At 40.6% G+C, this 27,379-nt stretch overlaps 1 protein-coding gene across 1 annotated transcript; it reads left to right on the top strand.

Annotated features, from left to right (window-relative positions):
* Nucleotides 1–2,506: 2,506 nt before the first annotated feature.
* On the top strand, nucleotides 2,507–22,415 carry LOC149070098 (serpin B3-like). The gene is made up of 3 exons (XM_089249946.1): nucleotides 2,507–2,731; nucleotides 15,628–16,760; nucleotides 20,467–22,415. The coding sequence occupies exons 2-3, from the start codon at nucleotides 15,636–15,638 to the stop codon at nucleotides 20,785–20,787; spliced, it is 1,446 nt and encodes a 481-aa protein (XP_089106072.1). The 5' UTR covers nucleotides 2,507–2,731; nucleotides 15,628–15,635; the 3' UTR covers nucleotides 20,788–22,415.
* The last annotated feature ends 4,964 nt before the right edge of the window (nucleotides 22,416–27,379 follow it).

Here is a 27,379-nt window from a genome sequence, read left to right as displayed (position 1 = left end):
TGAAGTGCAACATCCAATATTTTTTTAAATATTAGACAATATATATATATTTTTTGTCATGTAATAGCATTCAGGGTTCTTCATTGCTTACAATCCCCTGACATTTTTTTTTCTCTTTATATTTCAATGCTTGACAATTAAAGGATTAAACAACTATCTATATATATATATATAACACTGATTTTCTGAATTGAATCTTCGTCAAATTTAACACGTACATCAAACAGGACCCGATTTGAACGATAGACTACTTTAAAAATTTGTCAGAGCTTAGAAAGTTCCCGAAATGGACAAAACACTGACTCGGGCAACGGCAACAACGGTTCTTAAGCATCAACAGTGACTTTTGGAATGTCTACTTTGGTTACCGTGGTTCCCAAACAATGTGTTTCAGGTGTGTGTAAATGCTTTTAAAATGGTTTGTCACTTCTTTATTGCTGCCAGTATATGTATAACAGTTTATACCTTGATAATGGTTTGTCACTTTTTCAATCCTGCCAGCAATTGAAGAAAACCCAGGCAGCGCCGGGTGTCATATAGCCAGTAAACAATAAAATTCTAGTATAAACGCGAAATGGATGGTTTGCAAACCTTCTGATAATAATCGACAACAATGACAATGCCTAGTTCTCGCACCGGCACGCTTCAAAACGATTAGTTTCACTGCAGAGATGTGTGTGTGTGGATAAGTCTTTTATGAAACAATTTATAAGTTCATGAGAAAATGAAATAAAAGATTTAGGCGACCCCAATTTCTCTCTCTCTCAGTTTTACCGCGACGCGTGTTGCTGGAATATTCCGTGAATAGGGATTATTACAAAAACCTCATAAATAAATTTCGCGTGAAAAGCTGGTTTCGTTTCTAAAAACAATCAGATACTGTATATTCATTTCGTGCTTTGGTTTGATTATTATTATTTGTAGAAAAAAAAATTGGTAAAATAATCAGACACAACGATGCGTCACATTCCGTAAAATTCAAAAATTTTCATTTCCTAATAAAACAAAAAATTTCAAAAATAACTGTTATCCGATGACTCGTCCTCTATCAATAATATTTTTCACTAAACACTCCCAAGAAAGCACAAAAAGGGTTTTTAAACGAATAATATCTTTTTACAATGAATTTTTTTTTCCTAGAGAGGGAGGATTGAGCAACCTCAAGAGTGGTGGTTCCTTTCGCAGAATGGTTGGTGAACTTTTCACGACTGTGTGACACCGGTGGGTAAATGTAAATTTACAGACGGGGGGAGATAAGCGGGCTATAGCCCAGAGCGGAAAATTTGAGGTATGAGTGGTCAAGAAAGTTAGAGTAGATTGGGAGCAAAACCATAAATCTGCCTCTGCCTAGCGAGTGAGGGACAGTTCAGTAAACGATCAAAAGAGTGACCTGAGGGGTGTGCAAGCATGCGAATGATAAAGAGCGGGCAAGCAAATTAGTGACCACTGGAGTAGCCTAGAGAGTGGAGAATGTGCAAGCGACTGACGACAAGAGTCCACCAAGAGAGTGTACAATCATTTGAGTGGCCTTAGGAGTGACTTAAAGAGTGTGCAAGAATGTGAGCGATAGAGAGTGTGCAAGAAAAGCAAGTTAGGGACAACAAGAGTGGCCTAGAGAATGGTCAAGTAAGTGAGTGATGATAAGAGTGACCAATGACCTGGAGAGCAAGCTGCCAGGTCACTGAGTGATTGAAAGAGTCACCCAGAGAGTGAGGACAGACCAGTGGCGAGCTATATCCTAGGACGGCCGATCTTAATGAGTGGAGTCAAGAAAATTAGACTAGAACAGGGGTAAAGGGCAGCAAAATTTGTTTTAACTCACACACACACACACAGTTGGCAAAACTATAAATCCACCCCTGTCGTGGTGGTATTGTCTCCCATCCGAACGGGGTTAACGAGGTTTCGTAAAGGTAAGGACTTAAGTCCAATTTTTAGGCAAAAATCTTATACGTGTCACATTCACACACATATAGCATAAAAGTACAGAACGGACACGGAGAGGCTTTCAAAGTTTGGACGTCTGGTAACCTTTACTTTTATAATCTCTATTCGGGTTAAAAATAATAATAATAAAAACAAACACATAAAATTTCTACATCCGGGAGAGACGATATTCATAATGTCCAGCTTTTTTAAATCTGGACAAGCAAAATCAAATCAACGTTGCACCATACCAGTAATCGGCCAATTGTCATCGATTGCGTCATCGCCGTTCGATGACTGGTCACATATAAGCTCCACATAAATAATGTTTTTCATTGATAAACCTGTCAAAGGGCAAATCGCTACACGATTTCGAGTCGATCTTTCATCCATCCGATAGATGGCGTCGTCGTTGGATCACCCATTACGCACGCGATACATGTGTTTTGTGACGATCGGGAAAAAAGAATGGAATAAAATAATACGAAAAAATATATATTTTTATATCGACGCCCACATTCCTTTTATTACAGGCCGATTTTTCTTTTTTCCCCCCATCATGTCCGGTAAAGCGTTTTTCATTGAAAAGCCGAAGAGTTAAAAAGATGAACTCGTTCAACCCGTCGTTCATATCGAGTGAAGCATCCGAAACGAACGGTTCTTCGGTGTTTTATGCCAATTCGGAAGGTACTTGTAACAAGTGATAGCATTATTACAGTGATAGTGAGCAGTTAGAATCTTCATCCGGAATCGACACTGCAATTACTTCTTCTGTGAGTCTTGTTTCTGGGCATTACTTATAAAGGTGAGTACCACTTATGTGTGCGATGAGTATCAGGTATATATGTATTTCATGTGCATGTCCCGAATGTTCTGAATGCCTCCACTCGTCAGCTGATACAGTGGAACTTGGATAATTCGAATTTTTGGATAAGTCAAATTTTATGAATTCCCCTTGAGTTAATGGAAAAAAACCTGTGGGTTTTTCTCCCTAATTTCTAATGATAATTTGAATTTTGACTCAGAGACATTCCACTTGTAAAATGTCTCTTTTCCTCAAAATTCCCGGTGAATTCTCTTTATACTTGCAGTCACTCTTTTCTGTATTTCGTCGATCTTTTCCAGAATATATAATGCGTAGCAAATATTATAAAAAAAATTACATTCAACAAAATCTGAACTTTTTCGTTTCGGTTCCAAGCGAGAAGCAACGATTTCGTTAGCAGAGAGAGTTCTACACAAACACATAGTTTGCTTTTATATTCCCGCGGGTTGCTAGTGTTTCACCGGATCTTGGATGAGTTCATTAACACCTGTCAATGACAGATGCATATGCTATTACTCAAGAAATGCGAAAGTGTGTGTGTGAGTAGGGCCGTAACACTAGGCTGAGGCAACCGGGGCACTGCTACCGGGCCCCCAAGCCGAATGGGGTCCCACAAAAGTTTAAATATGTTTAGCATAATAATTATCCTCTCAAGCGAGCCCCCCCACCGAGGAAAAGTCTGCCCCGGAGCCCCTGGGAAGGCACACCACGGGCCCTGTGTGTGAGGTAATCAACTTCACTGCAGAAGGAATTGTTAAAAGCTGGAGTACTGTAATCCCAGTCACACACTGGTCTGGTGAAAGCGTTTTGGAGATTCGTGCCTTTCATTGCTCATTTATTTTTTAATATCTCAATGCAGCTTAGAAACATTTCTCTCCGAGTTCCAAACGAGTTTCATGTGCTTGTTCAACGGTATAAAAGGTGGCTGACTTTTACTGATGCGGTTAAAAAATAGAAAACAAAGTCACATCGAATCTTCTTGTGAAAAGGACGGAAACGAATCGCTTGCAGAAGATACGGACACGTTAGAAAGAAATTCAGCTGTTGAAGCTGGCAAATCACACATTTTCGTTTTCTAAATCAGTGGTTCTAAACTGGAGCCCTAAGGGTTCCGTATGAACTCCCATGGGGATTCGCGTCCGCTCGAGGGGAGGGGGAGGGGAACAACCAGTAAATTTGAAAAATAATAATAATAATTATTAATATTTTTGAATAATAAAAATAAGTCAGTAACTTCGATAAAAAATAGGCCTACGGGCGATTTTTTTCCCTTTACCTCAGCATAATTGTTTTTTACGCTATGGTTTGGTGAATATAAAAATATCGTTTCACATGTATAGGGGAAGGTGACTTGGAGAAGGGAACTTGTTCAAAAAATCTCTTTTCCTCTCTTCTACATGTCAGCAAGGATACCAGTTTCTGAGATATATCACTGGTACTTCAATTACAAATCGTACAAATTTGTTGCTAAAAGTCTATAAGTCAAGGGAGTTATCTTTTGTAAGGTCTGTTGATCGCTGTATTGAGATTTTTCAAACAATGGTTACTATAATTTTTCTAGAGTATGTAATCGGTAGACAGATACTTCTAGACAGGAAAAAAAACCCCAGACACATCTCCGACATATGACGCTGTTAAGACGGCTCTGCATATGATTCCGTATAATATCAGTCATTTTCTTCTATGACATAAATACCAGAACTGCGCCACCGTTACCGAAATCTCTTTCAGCCTGGAAGCCGAACCCTCCCCACCCCCACCCCCTCTACGCCAGATCTGAAGTTATTTAAAAGCTGTGAAGTACTTGCAGTTTTTTGACATATGGGAAAATCACTGTTTAAATTATTCTTTCTTCAGTGTTATTTTTGCCCGAAAATATCTCGTGGATCTCCATCAATACACGTGTCTCCATTGTAATCCGCGGTATATTTTCCAACATTCGGAAAAGTAATTTATGAGGTAGGATATCTTTTCATATGAAGCCACCACAACAATTCGTAGGCATGTAAATCCCTAAAAAATACAAACAAATCAATTTAATTAATCTCTCAAGAGGAGGGAGGCATTGGTGCAAGAGGTTCTCTGTGATCTGCAATGCGTACTAAAGTTTCCCAAACGATCTGCAATGCTAAAGATTCTCGTGTGATATAGAAAGTTTGCTAAAGATTTCCATGTGGTCTGGGAAAAGCGTATAAGAGGCTCCCGCGAGATGTGAATGCGTACCGAAGACTGCAGTGTTAACTGGAAGGTGTAGGAAAAAAAATATACAGTCGAATCCCGTTTTAACGAATACCGTTATAGCGAAAATCTCGTTTTAGCGAACACTTTTCTAACCCTTCCGGATAAGTTTACATAGGAACAATGCTAAAATCTAGAATTCCTTCATAACGAAATTTCGTTAACGAAGTGATTTCTTCAGTCTCTTGGCATTCGTTATAACGGGATTCGAATGTATTCTCATGTGATTGGTAATGATTCCCCTAACCCCCTACTAAAGATTCTCGCAAGATCTGGAAGACATACAAAAGATTGCCGCCTGATTTTGAAGATTTCAGAAATTTTTTTTTCAACGTGGAAATTTTCATTCGATTCGAAAAGGACAGTGTGGAGAAAATATTAAGGTACGGAGGTCCTCCGAAGATCCCCGTGATGACAACTGAATGTCGATTAAGATCAACTGTGACAGGATTATAATGTCTATACAGTACATGACACTATCCGGGAATCCATGATGCTAATATAAGAGGGTTCTGCCTGGGAAATATTCAAGCAAAATACTTTATAAAGACACTATTGTTACTTACTTCACATCATTTTATCATTGTTATCGCACCACGATCATATTTTCTGCACACGACGGATAATCAAGCCGGTACCTACAATTTATTGCCGATTCCGAACGGCATTTTTTTTATACTCACCGAAAGGTTGGGGTGCTAACCCCTCGATGTGAGACTCCCAGCGGTAGTAATCTTGTTCTGTGGTCATGTCGCCGTTTCTGTTGTACTCCTGTGTCATGGAAGTTTCTGACAAGGAGGAACTGGGTATCGAACTCTCTCTAAACATCCTTTGGTACAATAGGCGAGTATCTTACCTACCTGGGCTACCACACCCTACTTCGCTTATTCTTATAGTGTATTTTGCTTTAATCCTCAGCCCGAAATTAAAGAAGAATGGGCGGAACATCAAAAATCATATTAAAGAGTCAAAAATTTCTGTTTATTGGCCGTTTTTGTACATATTCAGATGTAGATTTGGTTGTTTTTGTCTTTTATTTTTTTGTATATGATGGCGATGATGTGCGTTAGAGTGTGACCCGGATGTGTCTATTTTGCTTCTAAAAGGTGCATGTTCTTTTTTATTCTCCCGATCTAACCGGACCTATTGGTTGCAGAGGAAACGGGCACATACCGGTCGTTCACATTGACCAGTTATGGTTACTGCCTATTGCTGGTACAACCTCCTTCTCCAACGCACCCCCTTTCATTTTGATTTTTTTTTTTTTTGCAGTTCAGTACATTTATAGTGAACTCATGTTTAAGTTTGCCACATTAGCATTTCAAAGAGATTTGTCATTGATTGTGTGGAGCCACCACTTTTGTTGATGCAATGCATCGGTTTTATGCCCGTACGTTGTGTTTGCCTGTCCGGTCTGATAGTCATTGGCTTCTGTATTTTTTTGCCGATGCTCTTCCTGGTCTCTTCCATGGTTTCTTTTTCATAATAGTGAACATTAGCATTTCCAATGTTTTGTTTTTATGAGTTATGCGATGATTTTGAGATCGAAATTGGGAAAGATAATGATTCAAACATCTCTATTATGAGTTTTGCGAACACATGGTGAAAAGTTTAGACCCTAGTTTCCCGAACTTTTTATTCCATCGCCCCCTTCTTCAGAAATTGTTTCTCTCTCCCCCCCCCATTGTTTTTCTCTTCGCCCCCCACCCCTCAAGTGAACCCATAGGATCCTATGTTAAATCTGTTGCTTCTGTTCCCCCCCCCCCCGTATTATTCCATCGCCCACCAGGGGACGATATTGTCCACTTTGAGGAAACTGGTTTAGACCAATCGCTGTCGCTTTAAAGCTCAAATTTACAAGATTTAAGGATTGGAACTGATTCTGAGACTATTCATGAACTGGCTGAGAATATCAAGCCTAGGTGACATTAGCCTTGTCCAACATACACACACAATAGCTTTCATTCTTTTTCTATCTCCTAGCCCTGCTAAAGAGTCTTTCTTGGTTTTCACCCGATGGCTGCAGATCAACTTCTTTGAAGGATGACAAGTGCAAAGATTTAACCATGATTCCATGGATTAGATGGACTAGAGCAGCCACCTTCAACCTGCTCGCGAGCACCATGATGCTCTCCCGAAGCACCAAGAAAGCGCAATGCTCATACCCGATTTCGTACTCGCAAGCACTGGATCAACGCTTCGATTGAACACCCCGTAAAAATTGTATTCAAGGATTACAATTATGCAGATTTCCGGCATACGTGTGTCAATGTTGCCTTAAGGGTGCTTCTCGTTTGATGATGGATATATACAATGCTCGGGAATAGAGAAAAGTGGAAGACCCCCCCCCCCCCCGAACTAGAGACTGAATTGTCAAATGGATAAGAGATATGTCACATCCAGACAGGACTGCCTCAACTGCATCATAGGTCCTCTGGCAAAGTGATTTTTCTGGGGAGGGGTTTCTGGATTTTTCTACGTGGCTAGACGTGCCTTTCTTTCTTTCAAATCGAGCACAACTCCGGTCTATCGCCATGGGCAATTTCCTATCGCTTCAGTTGTGCCGGAAGTAAGAGTGTGTATGTACCAGCTGAGTGCGCATCTAGTATTGTGTTTGAATTTTTAATGCTGCATCGGCTAGACGTACAACGCCTACCAACCAGAACTGTAACCAGACCTTATGTAACATATTATCATAAGGGATCCATGCGATGGATGGGGCCCATGCGAAGACAGTTCTGCATCTAGGATAGATTTCTTCCACCTTCATTCAATTACGAGTACCGTTTATGCATAGCATCGTAAAAAGAGCACCCGTATGTAGGTCTACGCCTTGAAACACTATGCTAGCCCGAGTCCAACTCAGGCTAGTGTAATGATTCCTGGATGCAACTTGACATTGTCTGTTGAAGGGCCAGCACAACCCGCTTCTCATCTCAAGGAGATATCGAAGCGTTAGTGCAACTTGACAATTGGTGTGTTGATCAAGACCTCGCTAGCACGAAATCCGCCACAAGTATCGAACACTCTTGGTTACTTCACTGAGTACTGAGGTGCTCGCGAGCACCAAGTTATAGCGATACCTGTCTAAGAAAATATAGAATGTTTCAGCTGGAAGAGACGCGATCACATTTAACGTCTGTTGGTAACCACTTCAGGAACTGGTGGCAGACGGCAGCACTACACATAACAAGCATCACACAGAAACAAACTTCACGCCAGGTTTCACTACAAGTACACGCACATTCCAACATGTACCAATTCGTTAGAGGTTCCGCAGAGGAATGTGGACGAGATGCATGTCTGGTTTAGTAGTAGTGGTGACAACTTCAGGAGAATGACAGGGTCATCAAAGCTTTAATAACGTGCAATGATATTAGCGGAAAGAATAAAATCTAAATGAAAGAAAGAGAGGTACTAACTTCATGATGCTGTTGAGCCGGGCCTTGGTCATAATAATAATAATAATAATAAAGGTCGCCCCAGCTGTCAGATTTAACAGGAGGAAGTTGGGGACAAACAAAGCAGCCATTTTTTTTTATGAGTTCACTCTCACTGAACTTTCGAATCATAGTCATACATGACCTTGTGTGGGAAAAAAGTTCTGCATATGCTGCATCTTCCGCATTCAGTGTTTTCAAAACCAACGTTGTAATTAGTTGATGTTGTTACAACGACGATGGGATTAATAACTAGATGGGTAATGTGTATAAAGACAATACCAGGTGAAAAAAAAGAATGAAAAAATTAGTTGAGGGGAAGTTGCCGCCTAGGAAAGTGAACTTCACGCCAACATCGGTCATGATTCGTTAAAAATGATATTTAACGAACGGTAATGGTCTTTTTCATCCGCTTCTCCGATGGTGTTTGTTCACCTGAACCAGGAACAGGACGCTCATTGATATATATCTCTGTCGTCGTAACCGCCAACAACTGCATTTTTTCACATTATTGTTCAAGGTTGAAGTGAATATCTTTAATTGATCGGGTAGGTGTAAGATACGTGATAGATGCTAATCATCATGGTGGTCAATTCATTTTAGGCTTAAAGATCCGTGTAATATAAACATCACTCTTCAATCAAACTTCTGTTGACAATAGCTCTGTGTCTTTAGAAGTCTGTAAAAGCTTTGGTATCCATAATTCTGAACCGTTGGAAGTTTTGGCACCCACTTGACGACTTTTTTCCGATCGTAGGGAGAAAGTAGAGATCACGTTTGTTCCCTTGAGGGTTGTATCCTCTTTTCTCTCCCATAATCTTTAGCACGCGTCAGTCTCTGACAACTTCAGTAAAATGGGATTAAATGCCGGTCGATGTAAACAGGTTTTAGCGAAAACCCTTTTCAATAACCCGGTATTAAACTGGGTTGTTTTCTTTCCCCTATTTCCCATATAAGCGCGCCTTTTAGGTCACGTGACACCTGTAGTGTCAGAAATTCCCAAAGTTCGTGTGTAGGTTCGCAGAAGCTCAAAAAGCTTTAGTAATGATATCTCTGGATCCCTGAAGTCCTTAAAAACCCTTCGACAGCTGTAGAGCCGCAGAAGTCATCAAAGCAGTGTTCAGAAGTTCTTTTAGTTATTTCTTTTTATGGATTCTCAGAAATCTTTGATAATTGTTAGACAGCCGTTTATCCTCAGAAGCTTTCAAAGTTCATGTGAAGATAGCCTGGCTAAGATAGGTGCTGGAACTTGTGGGGGGGGGGGGGATGCTCAGGCTACTTGAAACCTTTGAAAAGCTCCACTAATGATGTAGCTATGAGTCCTTCTTGAAAGCTTTGTGACGGCATGGGAGGAGACACATAGTCATTGGGGGGGGGGGCATTGCCTTCCCTCCCAAAATCAAGAATGTGTGCTGTTGACCTAATTATGTATGTGTTTTTACATATATTTACACATCGTACCCCCCTCCCCCCGGGCCTAGTCTGTCTCAGTTCTTTGCGACGGCTATGGGTCCTCGGAAATCCTCAAAGGTCGTTTGACGATAAACCTGGATGTCAAGTCCACAAAAGCTCTTGTAACGATCCATGGCAAAATTTGATTAGTCCACAGGTTACACAGCTACATCTGCTACAGTTACATCTACTAACAAATACAAGGGCCACAATAGGCAAATTGTCCAACGAGGTGGCTGAGAAAATTTGCCCATAAAAATATGGATGTCAAATATATACGATAGCCGTGGATACTCAGAAGTCCCCGAATGTCATGTGTTGGCTGGCTATGGATCTTCCGAAGTTTTCGAAGATTATGTGACGATAGCTCTCAGGGTTCTTCGAAATTCTCCAAGAAAGGGGACGCACAACCTTTTCAGTCCGGGGTCCAGATATTCGATAATTCTGGCACTGGGGGACCAAAAACTTGTATATTGTTTATGACCATGTGGCCTGTATTTTACGGGGGCTTCCCTGTAATTTTGTGATCGTCCCAACTTTTTCGTAAAAAAATGCGTCCTCTTTTTCTCCCTTATTTTCAAGGAGGCCTGCTTGAATTTTTGACATCAAGAATTAAAATTATTTTCATGACATAAATTATTGTATTTAACAATTTTTTTGGCTGTAATTTGCAACTTTACTTGCCTTTCAAAATTTTATGGATGTAATTGGTAAGTTTGCTTGCGTTTTGGTAGTTTTTTGGGCTGTAATTGGTGACTTCGCTTGAATTTAGCAATTTTTTTTGGCTGTGATTGGCAACTTTACTTCTCTTTGATCATTTTTGGCTGTAATTTGCTATTTTAGTTGGCTTTGAAAATTTCTTGGTTGTAATTAGCAACTTTGCTTACCTTTGGTAAGTTTTCGGGCTGCAATTGGCTAATTCACTTGCCTTGGGTAATTTCTGTTGTCTGTGATTGGCAACTCTACTTCCTTTTAAAAATTTATTGGTTGTAATTGGCAACTTCACTTTTTTTTGTCTTTCAATTTTCGCCTACAATATTTTTTGACGGTGTTTGGTGATAAACCGTATGAATTGTGATTTTCCGTATTTTTATGCATCTTTCGCCGGCCGAATGAAACCTCTTGCTTTGCCGCATTTGGCCAGTGGCCGGAGGTTGTGCAGCCCCTGCTCAAAGAAATTCAGTAACGATAGGTACTTAAGATATAGATACATAAAGGTCGTATGAACTACAGAAGGTCATACAACGATAGCTCAAGGTGTCTAGAATAAAAGCTTAATTACCAATAATACAAATTCAACAACTGTAATTTGATCTTGAATTCGCAGAAATTCACCAGCCAGAGGTGGATTTAACGGCGGGTGCACCGGGTGCCCCGACTTCTGATGGGCCCGAAAAACCCAAAGTTTACACTTTTTCTAATTTAAAGGTGCCCAATATTTTCTGTTTCGCCTGAGGCCTCAACCGACTAAAATCCGTTTCTGCCACTGGATTACATTTTGTAAGCTGAGTGAACTATACACTCGTGCCTGTAGATTTTGTAACAGTGCGGTTTATCTTATAATAGCTTTTATTTTCGTTTCAAAAAAACCTGTGACCAATTTTTAAATCCATTTGCTATTATATACAGTATTACATAAGATAATCCAACTAGTGATATGGGTGGGGGGGGATTACTTATGATCCTATTACTGGTAAAAATCCTATTACAGGCCATCGAAAACATCATCGGTCGGAAGGTGTGTAAGTGGCTATCATAGTTACATATATAGATGAACATGTTGATGATGATGGGTATTGTGTGGAAGGGTGTCGCAGAACCCATAAAAAGATCGGGATCGCAACCGTATGCTATCTTGTCGATTCAGTCGTTGGAAAACTGGGACATTGCGAAGAATGGATGCTAACACGGTTGGTAGCGTTTTGAATTGTATTGGTGGACAATAATGAAGGGTGGCTGAATGAGATGAGTAATAGGAACGAATCTCTCTCTCTCTCTTCTTTCATGTTGTGCTCTGACATGAAAATGTTTTTCTCCTTCCGATCAAGCGATAAAGTCTTTTCTTTTTCTAACTCTATTGTCTCTGGGAAGAATATTAGACGACATGTGGTGTTTTTGTGTCGGTTTTTCAATCAATAGGATGTTGATCAGTTCCTGATCTTTATTTAGTGTTGAAAGAGCATCAATCATTTGATTATTACTGATATATATATTTTATTTTATGGGTGACGTTGAGAAGTTTTCTCTTCTATTTAGGGAGAGACCTCTAGTGATAGAGTGTGTCTAAATTAATAGAGTGTGAGATAAAATTTCAAACTTTAACCTTGAATACTATGAGTACGGTTATAGTTTCAATGTCGTACCTAGAGAAAAACACTTCAAGTTTGTTAACAGAATTTCGCAGTTCACCCTGTGACTTTGTCCTGATTTATCCCGACCATTGTTGAAAATCCTGACTACGTTTGGTGTTAGGGCAATGTGTAAGTCTTCCTGCAATCTAAGGCGTTATTTAAGACCCAGTTGTGTCCCAGTGCATTTGTTGGAAACTAAATGTCTGTCTTCTTGTTTCAGAGATAGTGATGCGCCATCCAGCACTATTTGAAAACCCTATTTTCGCCTTACGTATTGTTGCGTGAAATCCCAGTATTTTTGAGACATGATTCACGCGGTGTCAAAGAGGAATTTTTGAAATTCCGATGTCGATGTCACACAAGGCGATTAATCGTATTTGTATAAGGTAACGTTGAGAAATGTATGAAATCTTTACGTCGTCTAAGGCATTTTGTAAGATTGTGCCATGTCATAAAGCATTTTAAGGCTGTTTTGTGTCATATAGAATATTAAAGGTTTTGTTGTAAAGATTCAGCAGTGGGATATAGCATTGTTAAGATTTGGCTGTCTCATACAGCATTGTTAAGGTTCGGTTGTCTCGTATAGTATTTTTAAGGTTCGGCTCCGTCATATAGCATTACGACCTGGTTAATGAATTTTTTGTCTATCTTATTAGATTTCAAGATAACACAAAAATTTCCAAAATTGTCCACCAGGTGGCATTCTAACCTTTTTTATCATTTAGCGCGTACTCTTACTGCACTGTACTCTTACTGTACTCTTAAGCACCACGATACTTCCATGATTCTATCTGCCATATTTCAGGAGTTATTCAAGATTATGTGAAACTTCCAAAAAATGTTCTTTATTTCTCTCAAATATTATAATTTTTGCTCCCGAGCATCCCAAAATGATTCTTAGTGGTTGAAAATGATCGTAAGAGGCTGCGCATATGGTCATTGTGTAAGAAGTCTTCAAGTGGTCCTAACTTTTGAATGGATGAAGATAAAGCGATGGAAGTAGTTGCTAAGTATATAAGTATACTCAATTGGACACAGGCTACATAATAGTAACAACCTAAATGCCACCTGGTGAAAAATTCTCGAACATTTTTTTACGTTGTCTTGACGAATGAACGGGATTTGAATAAAATTACAGCTTAAATTGGGAAATTTTATTTAATGACATGATAATATATAAAGCTTACTCAGAATGTGTATACTAACTGTCAAAATTTTCAAGATTTAATACCATCTACTACTCTACTACTACTACTACTTTTTTCAACACACAGTCGATGTCTCAGAAAATTTTCTTCAAATGTGACGGGGTGAATTTCTTTTGGTGTAAAATTGAGAGTTCCAAATTCAACCATTTTGCATTTTTTGACTGTAAATCGCATAAAATCTTTGATTTCTTCAAATTATAATTTTAAAGATGTAAGACTTTCCGAAATAAGACAACTGATTTAAACCTGATGATTTTCCATACGTAACTTAAACTCTAGAATGCTCCGTAGAATTTTATTACTTTTGAACGCTCTAAACCTCTCCAGGTGCAAATGTAAGAGGTATCTCGGGCTCTAGAGTAGATGGTAGAAAAACATTTGAGCTCCCTCTATGTTCTCTTCCCCGAGATGTTTTATTGGTTTGACACTATGGACGGGAATCGATTTTTTTTCTTTACCTCAGCGCCTCTTTTCTCCCTCGCCACGGTTTGAGGAGTAAAAAACAAACCAGAAATATGGTACAGTCGAATCCCGTTATACCGAACGCCAAGAGACCAGAGGAATCGCTTCGTTAAAAAGAAATTTCATTATAAAGGAATTCCAAGTTATCTAGCATTGTTCCCATGTAAACTTATTTGGGGGGATTAGAAAAGTATTCGTTAAAACGAGATTTTCACTATAACTGTATTCGTTAAAACGGGATTCGGCTGTATTACACATGTAGCAAAAGGGTAGCTGGAGAGGCAATGGATAACCTGCTTTTCCTCACAATTTTCTCCTTGATTTCCTTAAATGTTAAGTAAAGATGCCATTTTCAAAGATTTATCGGTGATAATCCAATTATAAATTTTTCACAAGAAGCCTGTATGACATATTCATAGACGCAGATGACTAGTGCAACAGGGTACGTAAAATGTTGTTTATCCATAATTCTGTGACAATTTAGCGTATCAAGATTATTTGAGTATTTTCAAAAGGAATGAATGCTCTGTATGAAATTTTCTCTTAAAAACGCGCTCCGTGACGTGAAAAGTTCGAGAACCATCGGCATCGTTAAGATTCTGTCTGATGCGTTGTAGAGCGTTTTTAAGATTCAGCCGCGTGATTCAACATTCTTAAGGTTTTGCTGTGTGAAATTGAAGCATTTAAGAGAAAGCCTCTCAGAAACTGTGCGTGTGTGTGAGTATTATACAGTACAACTTTTTTGAAATTGTATTTTCATAGAACATTTTTGAGCATGGAACTGTAGGGCAAAAAAAAATTTTTCACAGAAAAAGTAAAAGAAAGAATAAATACCACTAATAGCCACAGTGGTTTTAAGAGAGATTCCCAGAGTTCCGAATGTTAAGAGTCTCTTCAGGTCCAGTGCTGTCTTATAACGCGTGAGCCTACTCGGCCACAAGTGCATAAGATGCTTCATGGTAATGAGATTTGAGGCTACAATTTTCGAGGGAAAGCATTTAAAAAAGGTAGTAGTAAAGGTCAAAAGCAAGGCTCCTGACCTGGTATAAATTTCATCATGAAAGAGAGTGCTCATTCTTCAATTGGGAGAAATGGGGGGGGGGGGGGGAGAACTCCTGCAGCAAACCTAGTATTTTCTTCCCCCCCCCCCTCCCATTTCTCCCTATTTTCGTCATGAAGGTCATCCAACGTCAGAGGCAGGGCCGTCATTTCAACTTTTTCCGGGGGGGGGGGGGCAAAGAGCATGTTCTAACGGTACGCATATATATATACATTTGTATATATATATATACCATTTGTAGTGTATTTTCAAAAGCCAGGGGTGGGGGCAACCGCCCCCCCCCCTAAATGACGGGCCTGGTCAGAGGCCATCTTTCCGTGGTCACGCTATACTTTCAGCAGATTAAAGGCATCGGAATATCACTTTGCCAGAGGGCCAATGGTGCGATTAATATGTCCCTGTTCAGTTCTTACTGTTCTTAATCTTATATTGTCGTAAATTTTTATATTATTTTTCTGTTAACATGCTAAAAATTCTCCCCGATTTACGGTGAGTAATTGTTGTTGGCAGGCGTTGATTACTGATGAATCATGAAACGGCACACGAAAATGTCGTATCTATATTCATTTATATCATATACTGTTTGCGTATAACAATTTGCGATATTTCGAAGAACAAAAATATAACACCTGATAGTTTAATGAATTCTGTTACCATCCAATAGGTGCATTTATGGCGAAGGTTTGGTTTTTGTGGACAATGGTATGGATCCTGTTGCCGCGGCTCCTACCGATGACGGAAGCCCAACAAATACGGCCGATAACATTTGCCATGAGGAAGTTGGCTTTCTCGACCAACCAATTCGGGATCGATCTCTATCGAGCACTCAAGGTCCCCGAAACAGAAGGAGTCGCATTCTGCCCGTTCTGCATCAGCACTTCTCTGGCGATGGTTCTCCTCGGCGCCCAGGGCAGGACTGCCAACGCTCTCCAGCAATCGCTTTATCTGTGGGGTGTCAGGCAAGAAGACGTCCACATAGCTTTCCACGATCTCCTAGTCCACCTCAGGGACAACTTGCAGGTGACTCCGGGGCATCATATGCCGGACGTGGACAGATTCCGCCAGGATTACGGTGTTCAGGACTTTGAGATACTGCTCTTCAATAGCATGTACGTCCAGCGGGAATATAGCATCCTCTACCACTACCAGAAGTTCCTTCATACTTTCTACAACACATCCGTCCATCCTCTGGACTTTGGCATGTACGGGGAGGAGAGCAGGTCTCACATAAATGCCATCGTGCAGAAATATACCAAAGGCCATATTAAGAATATTCTTCCGCAGAGGCTGCCGAAGACAACTAGTGTCCTGTTACTGAATGCCTTATCATTCGACGGAACCTTGGACATGTCTGGCTCTTCCGTCACGCCTGTGCCTGAAGAATCTCACAGGCATACTCAGTATCAGCCATACGGTCCTCATCCATTCAACGGACATATGTTTGGGTCTTACATGGGTTACCAGGAGACGCATAGTCGACTTCCTCCCATGGGTGGACCGTCTTTCTACGCACCGGCTTTCGCTCCCGTGGCTTCTGCTTATGCCGCTTCCTCACCTTTCGTAAGCCACAGTTTCCCAGCAGCCCCTACGAGAACTAGACAAGGAGGACTAAGACACGGGCAGTACGATTACTTAGGATGCACAGCCGTTGAAGTGCCGTTCAGGAGTGGTCTGCTGTCACTGCTCGTCTTGATACCAAGTGACACCAGCAATTTAGGGATGATGGAAACCAGACTGAACGCTCAGCATATCACTGACATACTCAGTACCATGCAATCAAAGCACGTGATTTTGGAAGTAAGTAAAGAAATTTCTAAGTTATTGCAATAGTGCCATGTACATTTAAGTATGCATTTCACGTGTAGCTGCACGGGGTAACAAATTTTCGATTAAAACAAGTTTAAGTCTGCTATAACTTGTACCTCCTTAATGGCCGTATTCGCCGACAGCGTTTAAACTACAATCGCAGGTACAAGGATTAGCGATAGACACGGATTGGTTAAAATCCTCAATCTAACCAATCCGTTTCGATCTTCACCTGCGATTGTAGTTCAAACCGTGCTGGTGAATACAACCGTTAATGGATCTTAATGGATCTATTATTCGACTACACAGTGACGTAAGAGACCCTAAATACTGCTCTGGAATGCATTCATTAGCAGACAAACACCAACTCGAACAGAAAGAATCATCGCCAGATCAAAAATAGTGGTGGTATCACCCCATGACTCCTCCCTCCTACTTGTCAACCCTACAGCTAGACTGGGAAAAAGATGCCAGGATTTCGAAGGTTCGCAGCCATCATTGGATCTTTGAAGATTTCCGAATATCTATAGCAATCTTCAACGCACAGCCCACTGAGCTCTTTGTTAACATGTGTGTGTGTAGTATAGTATAGTAGCTCCCGTTAAAAAGTCTCGCCACAGAGAGCAACAGGTCTACAATATTAAAATCTTCAATCATTACACTTCACTCATAGTCCCAAAAATAGGAGGCAGATGGCTGCACTATAACAAGCATTACACAGAAACAAGCTTCACATTAGGTTCACAACACGGACATGCACATTCCAACATGTACCAATTCGTTAGAAGTTCCGCAAAGGAATATGGACGAGGTGCATGTGTGGGTTTCGTAGTAGTATAGCATAGTAGTATAGCACACAGGTCTCATTAAAATGTTAAATTTGTCTCGCACTATGTCAACAGTTGAAGGCATCTGACCTATAGAATACAGAATGAACCGAACATGTCCAGGCTCTATCGCTATTGCAATTTAAGCACAGTGGTCATAAGACCGCGGACGTACCGAGAAAACCTACTGGTGTATCAGCCAAGCGAAGCCACCCCAACCCCCCAGGGCGCCTCTCACCAATTCTCTCGTCACCCTGCCTCCTTCACATTCCCAACCCAACAATATCCCAGCATCTCCGCCCGGCACCACCAGGACGGCCTGACCTATAGTTAGTATGAACAGTCCCGATTTGAAGGACCTACCCCAGTGCCTTTCTCCTCCTAACCAGAACATGGGCCGCCGCTCTGTCTCAACGAAGAGATATGAACAGGTGGTCAAAGACCTGACCCATGTTCACTATGGTTCTAAAGCTTTTACGTATAATAACTGAGTTCCGAATTTACTGCTCATTCGTTTCTATGGATGCATGCCTCCCCCACCCCAGCAACGGAGCACATTTTTGTTTGCCAGTTATCGCCCCTGCCCTTGGGGGAACCATGGCATTTCCCGATTCAATGTACGCAGAGCTCGATTCTTCCCCGAATCGTAATTCAATCATTGTAATTTTGTTCGAAATGCATTGATTTCCACCGACCCCAATACCGATGTGGTCACTGATCACGAGTCAAAGTAACGATGAAAGACCTTACACATGGCAACAACATCCACGGACACTCGGTCCAAGCAACATTTTAAAAGAAATACAACCATGTTGAACATAGATAGATGATACCAATATTTTTAGAGTTCACGTATTTTTCGGTCGAGCTGCACTTAAATAAAACCATAAATCCCCTGAATAAGGTCAATACATGCGGAATTCTACGACCCTAACGATAATATGCATGTATCAGATCATGTTAGAGTCCATATTATGTCGAGACGATTACTCATGTAACTGCCACAATAATAATAAAAGCAGGACGAAATCCGTATTATCATGGTAATCTGTCCAAATAGCACAAGACTATAAACGCAGGTCATCGAGCTTTCTGATATTTTTTTTTCCCCCACCACCAGTCGGCACGCAAATAGGAATATCAGATCATATACGTGTATTAACGGTCATTTTGGGGTGCCATCGTGACACATCAGTGACCAGTAAGTAGGATGAACAATAAACTCCGTTTCATTATTACGGTACGAAATAATAATAATGAAAAGGTTGGCAGTTGATATCGTCGAGGTCTTGGTCAGTCACGAGATTTATTATTATTATTTTGAATGAGTTCATGTCGCGCTGTTTTCCTTTTCAATTGAGTGAGGGGGGGGGTTCCCCGTTTTTATTCTGTGTCGACACTTCATTCCGTTTTGCGATGGATGAAAGATGACTGGACCGTTGTGGATTGGATGGGTCCTTGACGTGTCCGTCCTAGATACAGTGTGATGAAAAAAAAGAAAGGGTTTAGAGGCAGGATGTTTTTAGATAAGCATCTTGCATTCATTGCAGAGTGGGTAGTGCACATCAATTTGATCATCCCTGTGGAAATGAAAATTTCGGCCATGGCGATGAAAGAGGAAATTTATATGGTTTGGGCCGTCTTAACGAGCTCGATCGCCTATTTCGGGTCCAGTCCCCGCCCCCCCCCCCCATTAAAATACTACTACGTTGAAAAAGTTCCGCCTCTTGGTTTTATTATGGAAGAATGGACTACAGATAGAACCTGTTTATTTGGTGTGTTTCCTTCGAAGAAACTGCCCTGTGCAATTATGCAGTTTTGCCATTGTTAATACAAAGATGTAAATGTGGATATTGCAAGTTTTATTATTTATTTATCTTTGTGCCTTTAAAAATAACTAATGGTAGCACAGAGCCAAGCGCGGATGCAGGGCGATGTGTCTGGAGGGGCGATTTATTGTGTATGTTCGTTGGATCGAAAGCATTTTCGACAGCCAAATTCTTCCATTTTATTCGGCTTTTCGGCCTCTCCCCCCTCCCCCCAATCTTGATTCATACCTGAGCGAAGGCAGACACCTCCAAGTGCGAATGAAGCTGAGTAGACATCTTCATATATCTTCATCTGCGGCATCTTCAGATTTTCAACTGCGAATGCAGCGAAGACAGCTGAGGCAGAAATTTCCATCTGCAAATGGATCGGAGGAAGGTAGGGAGATGTGTCGGAGAGCGACTTATACTGTATCCCGTATTTTCCGGGACAGACAAATATCCTCATATTATTCGACTCTTCGGACGGGCAATCGCCCCACTCTGAATCTTCCATGCCTGTTCAGAGCCGTCGTCTTACGTGAATCTCGGTGGTAGTAGTAGGAAATATGTACATTCGAGTGAAACCTCTTTAATTTTCTCTAAAATTCGAATAAGCATCCGGAGATATTTTTTTCGAGACCATAACTACAGTAAAACGTAACCCTCTATATCCTTGCAACTTTAAGATCAAAATCATATTACCTAGCCCAGGGATGCCACTGGGGGGAGGGCTGCAGGCGGATCTTGTGCCCCTTGAATCAGAGGTGGTGCAAATTTCACCCTTTAACCTATCCTTCAACATTACAAGGGGGTACCAAAATGCGAGCTTGCCACGGCTGACAAAGCATTTGGTTGCTGCGCTGACCTGACCAATCTCACGGCATATCGTTCGGCAATCCTTGCACTGGGTAGTCACATGTCTAAAAATTTTATCCCTCTCACTAAGCAATAATAATAATCGTGAGCAACTTTTTTGAATTTCGAATAATAATAATTTATGGAAATTCATTTCGTTATTGATTTTTGACAAGTCACTTTTTTTTCCTCTCATCCTCTCTTTAGATACCTCATATCTCGTTGGAAGACAGTCCGAAGAACTTGACTCAGGCACTCTTCCGCAGCGGATTGGTCGATCTCTTCACGCCGGGTTTCGCCGAACTCGTCGGCATGAGCGACTTCAGGTGGTTGCACATCACGAACCTAATCCACAAGATCAACGTCGACATCAAGAACGGTAAAGACGCTCACTCGACGACGCCACCGTCGGGCCAAGAGACGATCCACATGAACCTGCAGGACAGGCCTTTCTTGTTCTTCATTATCGACAACATCAGCGGGCTGGCGTTAGCGATGGGGAAGATGTCCAACCGACGACAGATATAGATTATACAACCACCCCCATCTATCACTTCTAATCAAAAAGGCAATAGAAATCGATCCCACCGTATATATCTATCTATCTATTGAACTTTTTACTCAGATGAGGAATGGTCTTGATGGTACAGTGAAATTTAACCCTTCCATTTCTAACGGTTTGGACACGATTCTGAACTGCGAGCGTAGGACCTGAATATCGCATTCTTATTTAGGAGAGGAACTTACAACATGTAGAGCATCTGAATTTCATTTTCGTTTAACACTGGAATTTCTCAGCGTAAAAAAAACCACCTTAAAACCTTAATTCGAAAACCAATTCCGAATTCGCTTACCAGACAAAACTCAGTTTAAACATCAACGGCAATAAGCTGGGTCGCAACTAGATGCTTGGTCACTCGGGGCAAATGCGCATTTTGGCGCCACTTTGCAATGTTGAAGGAGAGGTTTGAGAATAAAATTTGCGCCCACTTCTGGTCCAGCACCTGGGGCACGAGACCCGCCTACTCCTCCCTAGTTGCGGCCCTGCTTTCAAGTACAGTATTTTGGCCATATTTGAACCAACCCCTCTTTGTCAGCAAAAAGCACAGAGCCCCTCCACACTTTGTCAGCAGAATTATGTAAGCTTGGTAGCTCCTAGACTACTATATTTCACCACACTGAGGCCATATCGCTATAGTGCAATTTACTGCCGTTATCAAGTTTGGTGGAAATGAAAGCGCAAAGGCTAAGATTCCGTAAGAGACCTTGCGCTAAATTTGGCAATTATTTTTTGTCACCAACCAATTACCTTCGCGCTTTAGCTCTTTCAAAATTTTTCATTGGTGAAAAATTATGGTTTTTTTCAAGCTATTCTTATCTATTGTAACACCATTTTCATTTCTTATTGCCACTAGCGTTGTTGTTATCACCAGCATCTTAGGTCCGGTTATCGTCATCATTAAAATTTATTGAGCAACAGGTCGAGAGAAGAACTGCATGTCATCATGCATCCTTTTCTCGTGAGTTTTTCAATTTTTTTATGGATGCGCATTTTTCAGTCAGAAGTAAAAACACTTCAGTTGTGACAGAAGTCGGCGTAATACCTGCAATATAGTTTTTTGCCCGAAATGTCCCGCTAGCATGGTTTCGAACAGCGATCGCACCAAGAAATTCGGTTGGTGTTGGTTCTGCCGGAATGGGAACACAAAATCCAAAATTTAATGGGTCAGAGAATCCCGTGGCCAAAGCATTCGTCATTGATTCCAAAATTCCTCCTCGCGATGTGTTCCAGTGTTACAAATAAGAATTGCTAAGTTTCCTTTTTCGGCGGCTTGTAGATTTGTAATGCTTTTTGAAAGCTGTAAAACTCGGAAACCTCTCTGGAAGATTACGCCGCCCCTTCTCCCCAATTCTTCGATCCACCAGTGTGATCCCCTCCCAGAAGTAAAACTTGAAAACAACTAAAATTTCCCGCCTCCCTAAAATTTGCTGTCTTTTCAAGAATACTACTCTCGACATGCACGCTCCTCCCATCTAGTCTCGATCTTGCTATATCCCATGACTTTAAACCAGCATTATTGAGTCCCCAGGTTGTGGTGATGTTCTGAAGCCCCCACCTGACTGCAAGTACCAAAAGGATGAGACCTTCCAATTTACGGTAATTTCCAAAATCATAGATAATTTCCTAATTTCATACCCAATTGCTTACGCAGTCATCATTCCCCCCCCCCGCGCTTTGTCACCCTAAGTCAGCAAATGCGAAACCTTCTCCCCATGTGGGTGCTCATTAAATTCTTTAATGGCCCCTTATGCTAATACGGTATTTATAAATCGGGCCAATAATTATCCGATAAAAACAACGTTCAGAAAGAAATATTGATCCAGGTAAGGATATGATACTCTCATCCTCAAGATTCGTAAAATGTACGTCTTTTTGGAATGTACAAGTGATCTTCCCTTCTCATATTGCCTTTTTTTTTGTACATATTTTTTACTCTTTGAAATAAAATATTTAAATTTGTGACTTAATTTTCATTTCTATACTTCGCCAAGTTTTTGTTTTAATGATTATACGTCACTGAACAGAAAACTGGTTCCTAAGATGGAGGCCACTGAGTACTCGTATTTTCCACCTTTTTCGAGCCAAACCGTCGCCACAGTGGTGGTCAGTTGAAGTTGGTTTTCTCTGGTTCCCAACTTCGAGCCGATCTCCCCTTTAAGGAGTCTCGCCACAGAGAGCAAGTCCTACAAACAGTCAAGGCCGTAGCGGGAGGGGGTGGGGGGAATAGAGGGTTTGTCCCCCCCCCCCCAAAAATGTGAGAAAATGACCGAAAAAAAGGGAAAAAGATGGCCGAATCTATTGTTCTATCACTTTGTTCCCCCCCCCCCCGAACGAAAGTTCTGGCTACGGGCCTGCAAACAGTACAAGTATTCAGACATTGCACTTCTTGCACTTCACTTTTAAAATATAGATGGCAGCACTGAAAAATCATACACAATACTAGATATGCAATCAGACTGTTAGGTACTTACACTTCCGGCACTAGATAGTAAATTGCCCATGGCGATAGACCTGAGTTGTGCTCAGTTTGAAAAAAAAGTATTTTCCAAGCATAGGGCAGTGGTTCTCAACCGGTGCTCCCCGGGCTCCGTGTGAACTCCCAGGGGCTCCGCGGCCGCTCAAGGAAAAACCCAGCAAATTTAAAAAAAGTAATTATTAATATTTTTGAATAATAAAAATAAATCAGTAACTTAAATGATTAAATAAAAAATAGGCCTACGGGACTCCCACATAGAAATTATATACTGGAAAGGGGGGGGACTTGGGGTCTGCCCCCCCCCCCCCTCCTGGCGTAGGGTAAGGAACATGAGATTCAAAGGTGGAGTCGACTGATCTAATGTATGTATGTATGCATATATGAACTGTCATCATCGTCATCATCTTGCCCCCCCCCCCAGCAATAATGATCGTGCCCCCCAGACTTCCAAGTCTATCTATACAAAGGAGTTCTACCTGCGCGCGCGCCCTTGATGACGTCATTTCCTCCAATTCACACAACAGATGGCGCCACTTTTCAGCCCAAAAACAGAATACAATAATTTAGAAATGAACCGCCATATATTTTCCGAGAATTTTATAAATCCGGTCATTATATGCATAATCACCGGCTATTATACATAGTTACCAACCATTTTTACAAGTTTTTAATAAATTTTGTTTTCCACATTTGTCGGTGATTATGCGTAATCCCCAGCTCGTATAGTTAAATATGATAAATCGTCAATAAAATATTCAGATTTACCAGAAATTTGGCTCAAATTTCAGTCTAGGATAGGATAGACTGATAGATTCGATCAGTGATATAGCTAATGTTAAAAAATGTTGATAAATTTGAGGAAAGCTAACATTACAATTAACGACCTTATCGTAACATCGGCAACAAGTCCTACATTCTGCTTCCCACCGCACTCTGCCCTCGCGAAAACATGGGATATATTTCACGGAGAGTTTTTATCTGTGAATAAACACTACCTTTTCGGAATGATAGGAGTTCATCTTAAAACATATTTTAACTTAAAATGTTTTACCAATGAAATTTTAATATTTCTATGTTTGCTCGTTTTAATAGTTATGAATTTGATCATTTTCGTCGCACCACGGTCATTTTCTGCACACGAGGGCTAATTAGACCGCGGGACCTACAAATTATTGCTGATTCCGAACGGCAGCCTTTTTTTTATACTCATCGAGAGGCAGATGCCCTAACCCCTCGATGTGTGTGGAACTCCCTGCGATAGAAATTTTTTTCTGTGGTCATGTCCATGCCCCCCCCACCACCACCACCACAAGGGGTGGGCTGACAAGGCTCCAGCCCTGTGGTTGATTTTAATCATTTTTTTGTTTTTTTACGCTGTAAATTCATCATAAAGGGAAGTCTGGCCCCGTTAAAGATCCTAGCCTAGGGGGCCCATGGTCATGTCGCCGTTTTTGTTGTACCTCTATATCGGGAAAGTATCGAACTCGCGACACTTCTAAACATCCTTTGGTACTTTAGGCGAGTATCTTATCAACCTGGGCTACCGCGCCTCCTAATAATAGTTATGAATAGAGCAAGGATTATATGCACAAAAAAGTGACGAAACGTGCTCCAAAATTATGCAAATACGCACCAAAAAATCTCCCTTAACTCGAGTTGGAGGGAGATGAGGGAAAGAAAATTTCTGATGTGTGAAGGGGGCGATGGAAAAGAAAGTTTAGGAAACTATGCTCTATACCAGCGGTTCTCAACTTTTTCTGACTCGCGGAGCCCTTTTCAGTGTATAATTTCTACGGCGGGGCCCTCCGATAAATTTTTGTTACGACTTTTCGGCATAGGTAAAAATACGGGGGTGGGGCTCCTTCTTCTCAACGTCAAAGTTGTGTGCAAGTGATGATTGGTATCATCATCAACTGCATAAGTACTATTAAACTTTTATGATAGTTCTTTTATAAAATTTGAAAAAAGCAACGAATAATCGTACCGGTTACATTTGCGAAAAATTCAACCAATTGGTTGAATTTTTCGAGTTTTATCGAAGAGCTTTCACAAAACTTGAAAAATACAACCAATAAGCCTATCGGGTGCATTTGCGCAAATGTAACCGGTACGATTATTCGTTGCTTTTTTCAAATTTTATAAAAGAACTATCATAAGAGTTTAATAGTACTTATGCAGTTGATGATGATACCAATGATCACTTGCACATAAGATTATCGGTTACATCTGCGCTAATGTAAACTATGAGCTTCATTGGTTGGATTTTTCAAGTTTTATAAAAGGGATTTTATCAAACTTTTAAAACAGTAAAATCCTGGCCTTACACTATAAGTTTTCATAAAACTTGAAAATGCGAGGAATAAGTCTATCGGTTACATTGGGGTCATTCAAGTATTCAGTCAGCATCGAGGGGGAGGGGTTTCGGATTTGCTGACGGGGGGGGGGGGAGAATGGGGTTTTGAAGGTCGCTTACGTCATCAACCACCCCTTTTTGAAGATATGAAATATTCTAAGAGCACGAAATTTTGCTGGGGGGGGGGGGGGAAAGGCGTGCATGTGAAGAATGAATGTTTGAAGCCTCTTGGCCGGCTTATCATTTTAGTGGCATTCCCAGGACAGGTCTTTCATTCTTTTCATGGAAAAAGAAATGTGTGATCCCTATTGGATGTTTAAATTGTCAACATCCAATAGGGATAAAAATCTTATCTAATGTGAGTTTTTATATCGTCTGTTGCCGAGAATGTTTTTGGCAGAAGTTGGTTTTACGATTTCTTGGAAAAGGAGAAAAGAGCCAAAGCCTGGTTAGATGCTGAATGTCATTTGGTTATCATTGTATAGATGACTGTGAATGCAATGGCTCCACGCAAACTTCATACTTTAAAATCAGAAGTTGAAATTTTTAAAAAACTAGAATTGGGAAAAACTCAGTGAACCCGCCGAAGAATATGGAGTTGCGCGGAACCTATTTCAACATTTGTTAAAAATTACGGAATTTTTTTTCAGCATTTCAATCCAGTGCCGTCTTAGCACATGGGCTCACAATGAGAATTAAGTGACATTTTTGAGAATTTGTCAGGTGGGGCCTCAGAAAAACCTCTTGGCCCGGGGCCCATGATGCTCTTAAGACAGCTCTGTTTGAATCTTCTTATGAACCTAGCAGAATACGCATAAGAAATCAGAATTCAGCGATGTAGAGGAAACAACTCTTTCGTGGTTCAAATCCCACAATCCCATTATCAGGACCAGTAATTCAAGAGAAAGCAAGTCTCAATCAAGGAAATTATGAATTATCCTAAGTATGAAAACGTTTTACTGAAAATTAGACAAAAAATTTGTGAATTTGTGGATGTTAGAATGGACGCAAAAATTTGTGTTTCAGATGCAGTTGAAATGATTGATTCTGCATGGAACTTAGGTACAAGTGCCACGATTCAGAACTGCTTCCGTCATGTTGGTTTTTGTTCCGAGTCTTTGGAGAACAATTATTTCTCCAAAGATTCCTCCCAGATTAAGTGTGAAGAAAGCATAAATAGTACTATGGGTGATTGTATCAATGATAAATTTGTGAGTATTGACTCTGATCTTGTAACTTCAGGACTTTTAGCAGACGATGATATTCTAGAATCAATTACCCAAAGCAAGTGCTTCATGTTTCAAAGAAATAGAATCAGAAAGTTCAGATGAAAAATTATCTGCACCATCTCTCCATGATGCACTAAAAACTCTAGATGTGATACGTCACTTCCTACATAGTTAGGAAAAAGCTGAACAATCGCGATATAAACTGAATAGTGTAGAAAATTTTTCATGAGGTAAATTCTTTTTATATGTTTTGCCTCTATTTCGAAACAATCCCAAATTAAAATGAATGAGAATTTGCATTTTATTTAATACAATTGTTAGAATGTATATAATTACGTACGCAAAAAACGGCCAGACAAAAATTTAGAGTGACCCCCCCCCCCCGCTAACTCGACATCCGCTTAAGTTGACATGTTTGTCGATACGTTTGGGGTGTCGAGTTACCAAGAGTCTACTGTATATAGTCCCTTCATCAATTAATGCTCGTATATATGCACTTT

The sequence above is a fragment of the Pholcus phalangioides genome, unplaced genomic scaffold (genome assembly GCF_987345545.1).
Source record: "Pholcus phalangioides strain wild (caught in Gottingen) unplaced genomic scaffold, Ppha-v1.0 ptg000022l_1, whole genome shotgun sequence".
Classification (NCBI taxonomy): domain Eukaryota; kingdom Metazoa; phylum Arthropoda; class Arachnida; order Araneae; family Pholcidae; genus Pholcus; species Pholcus phalangioides.
This window is presented reverse-complemented; position numbering and strand designations above follow the sequence as displayed.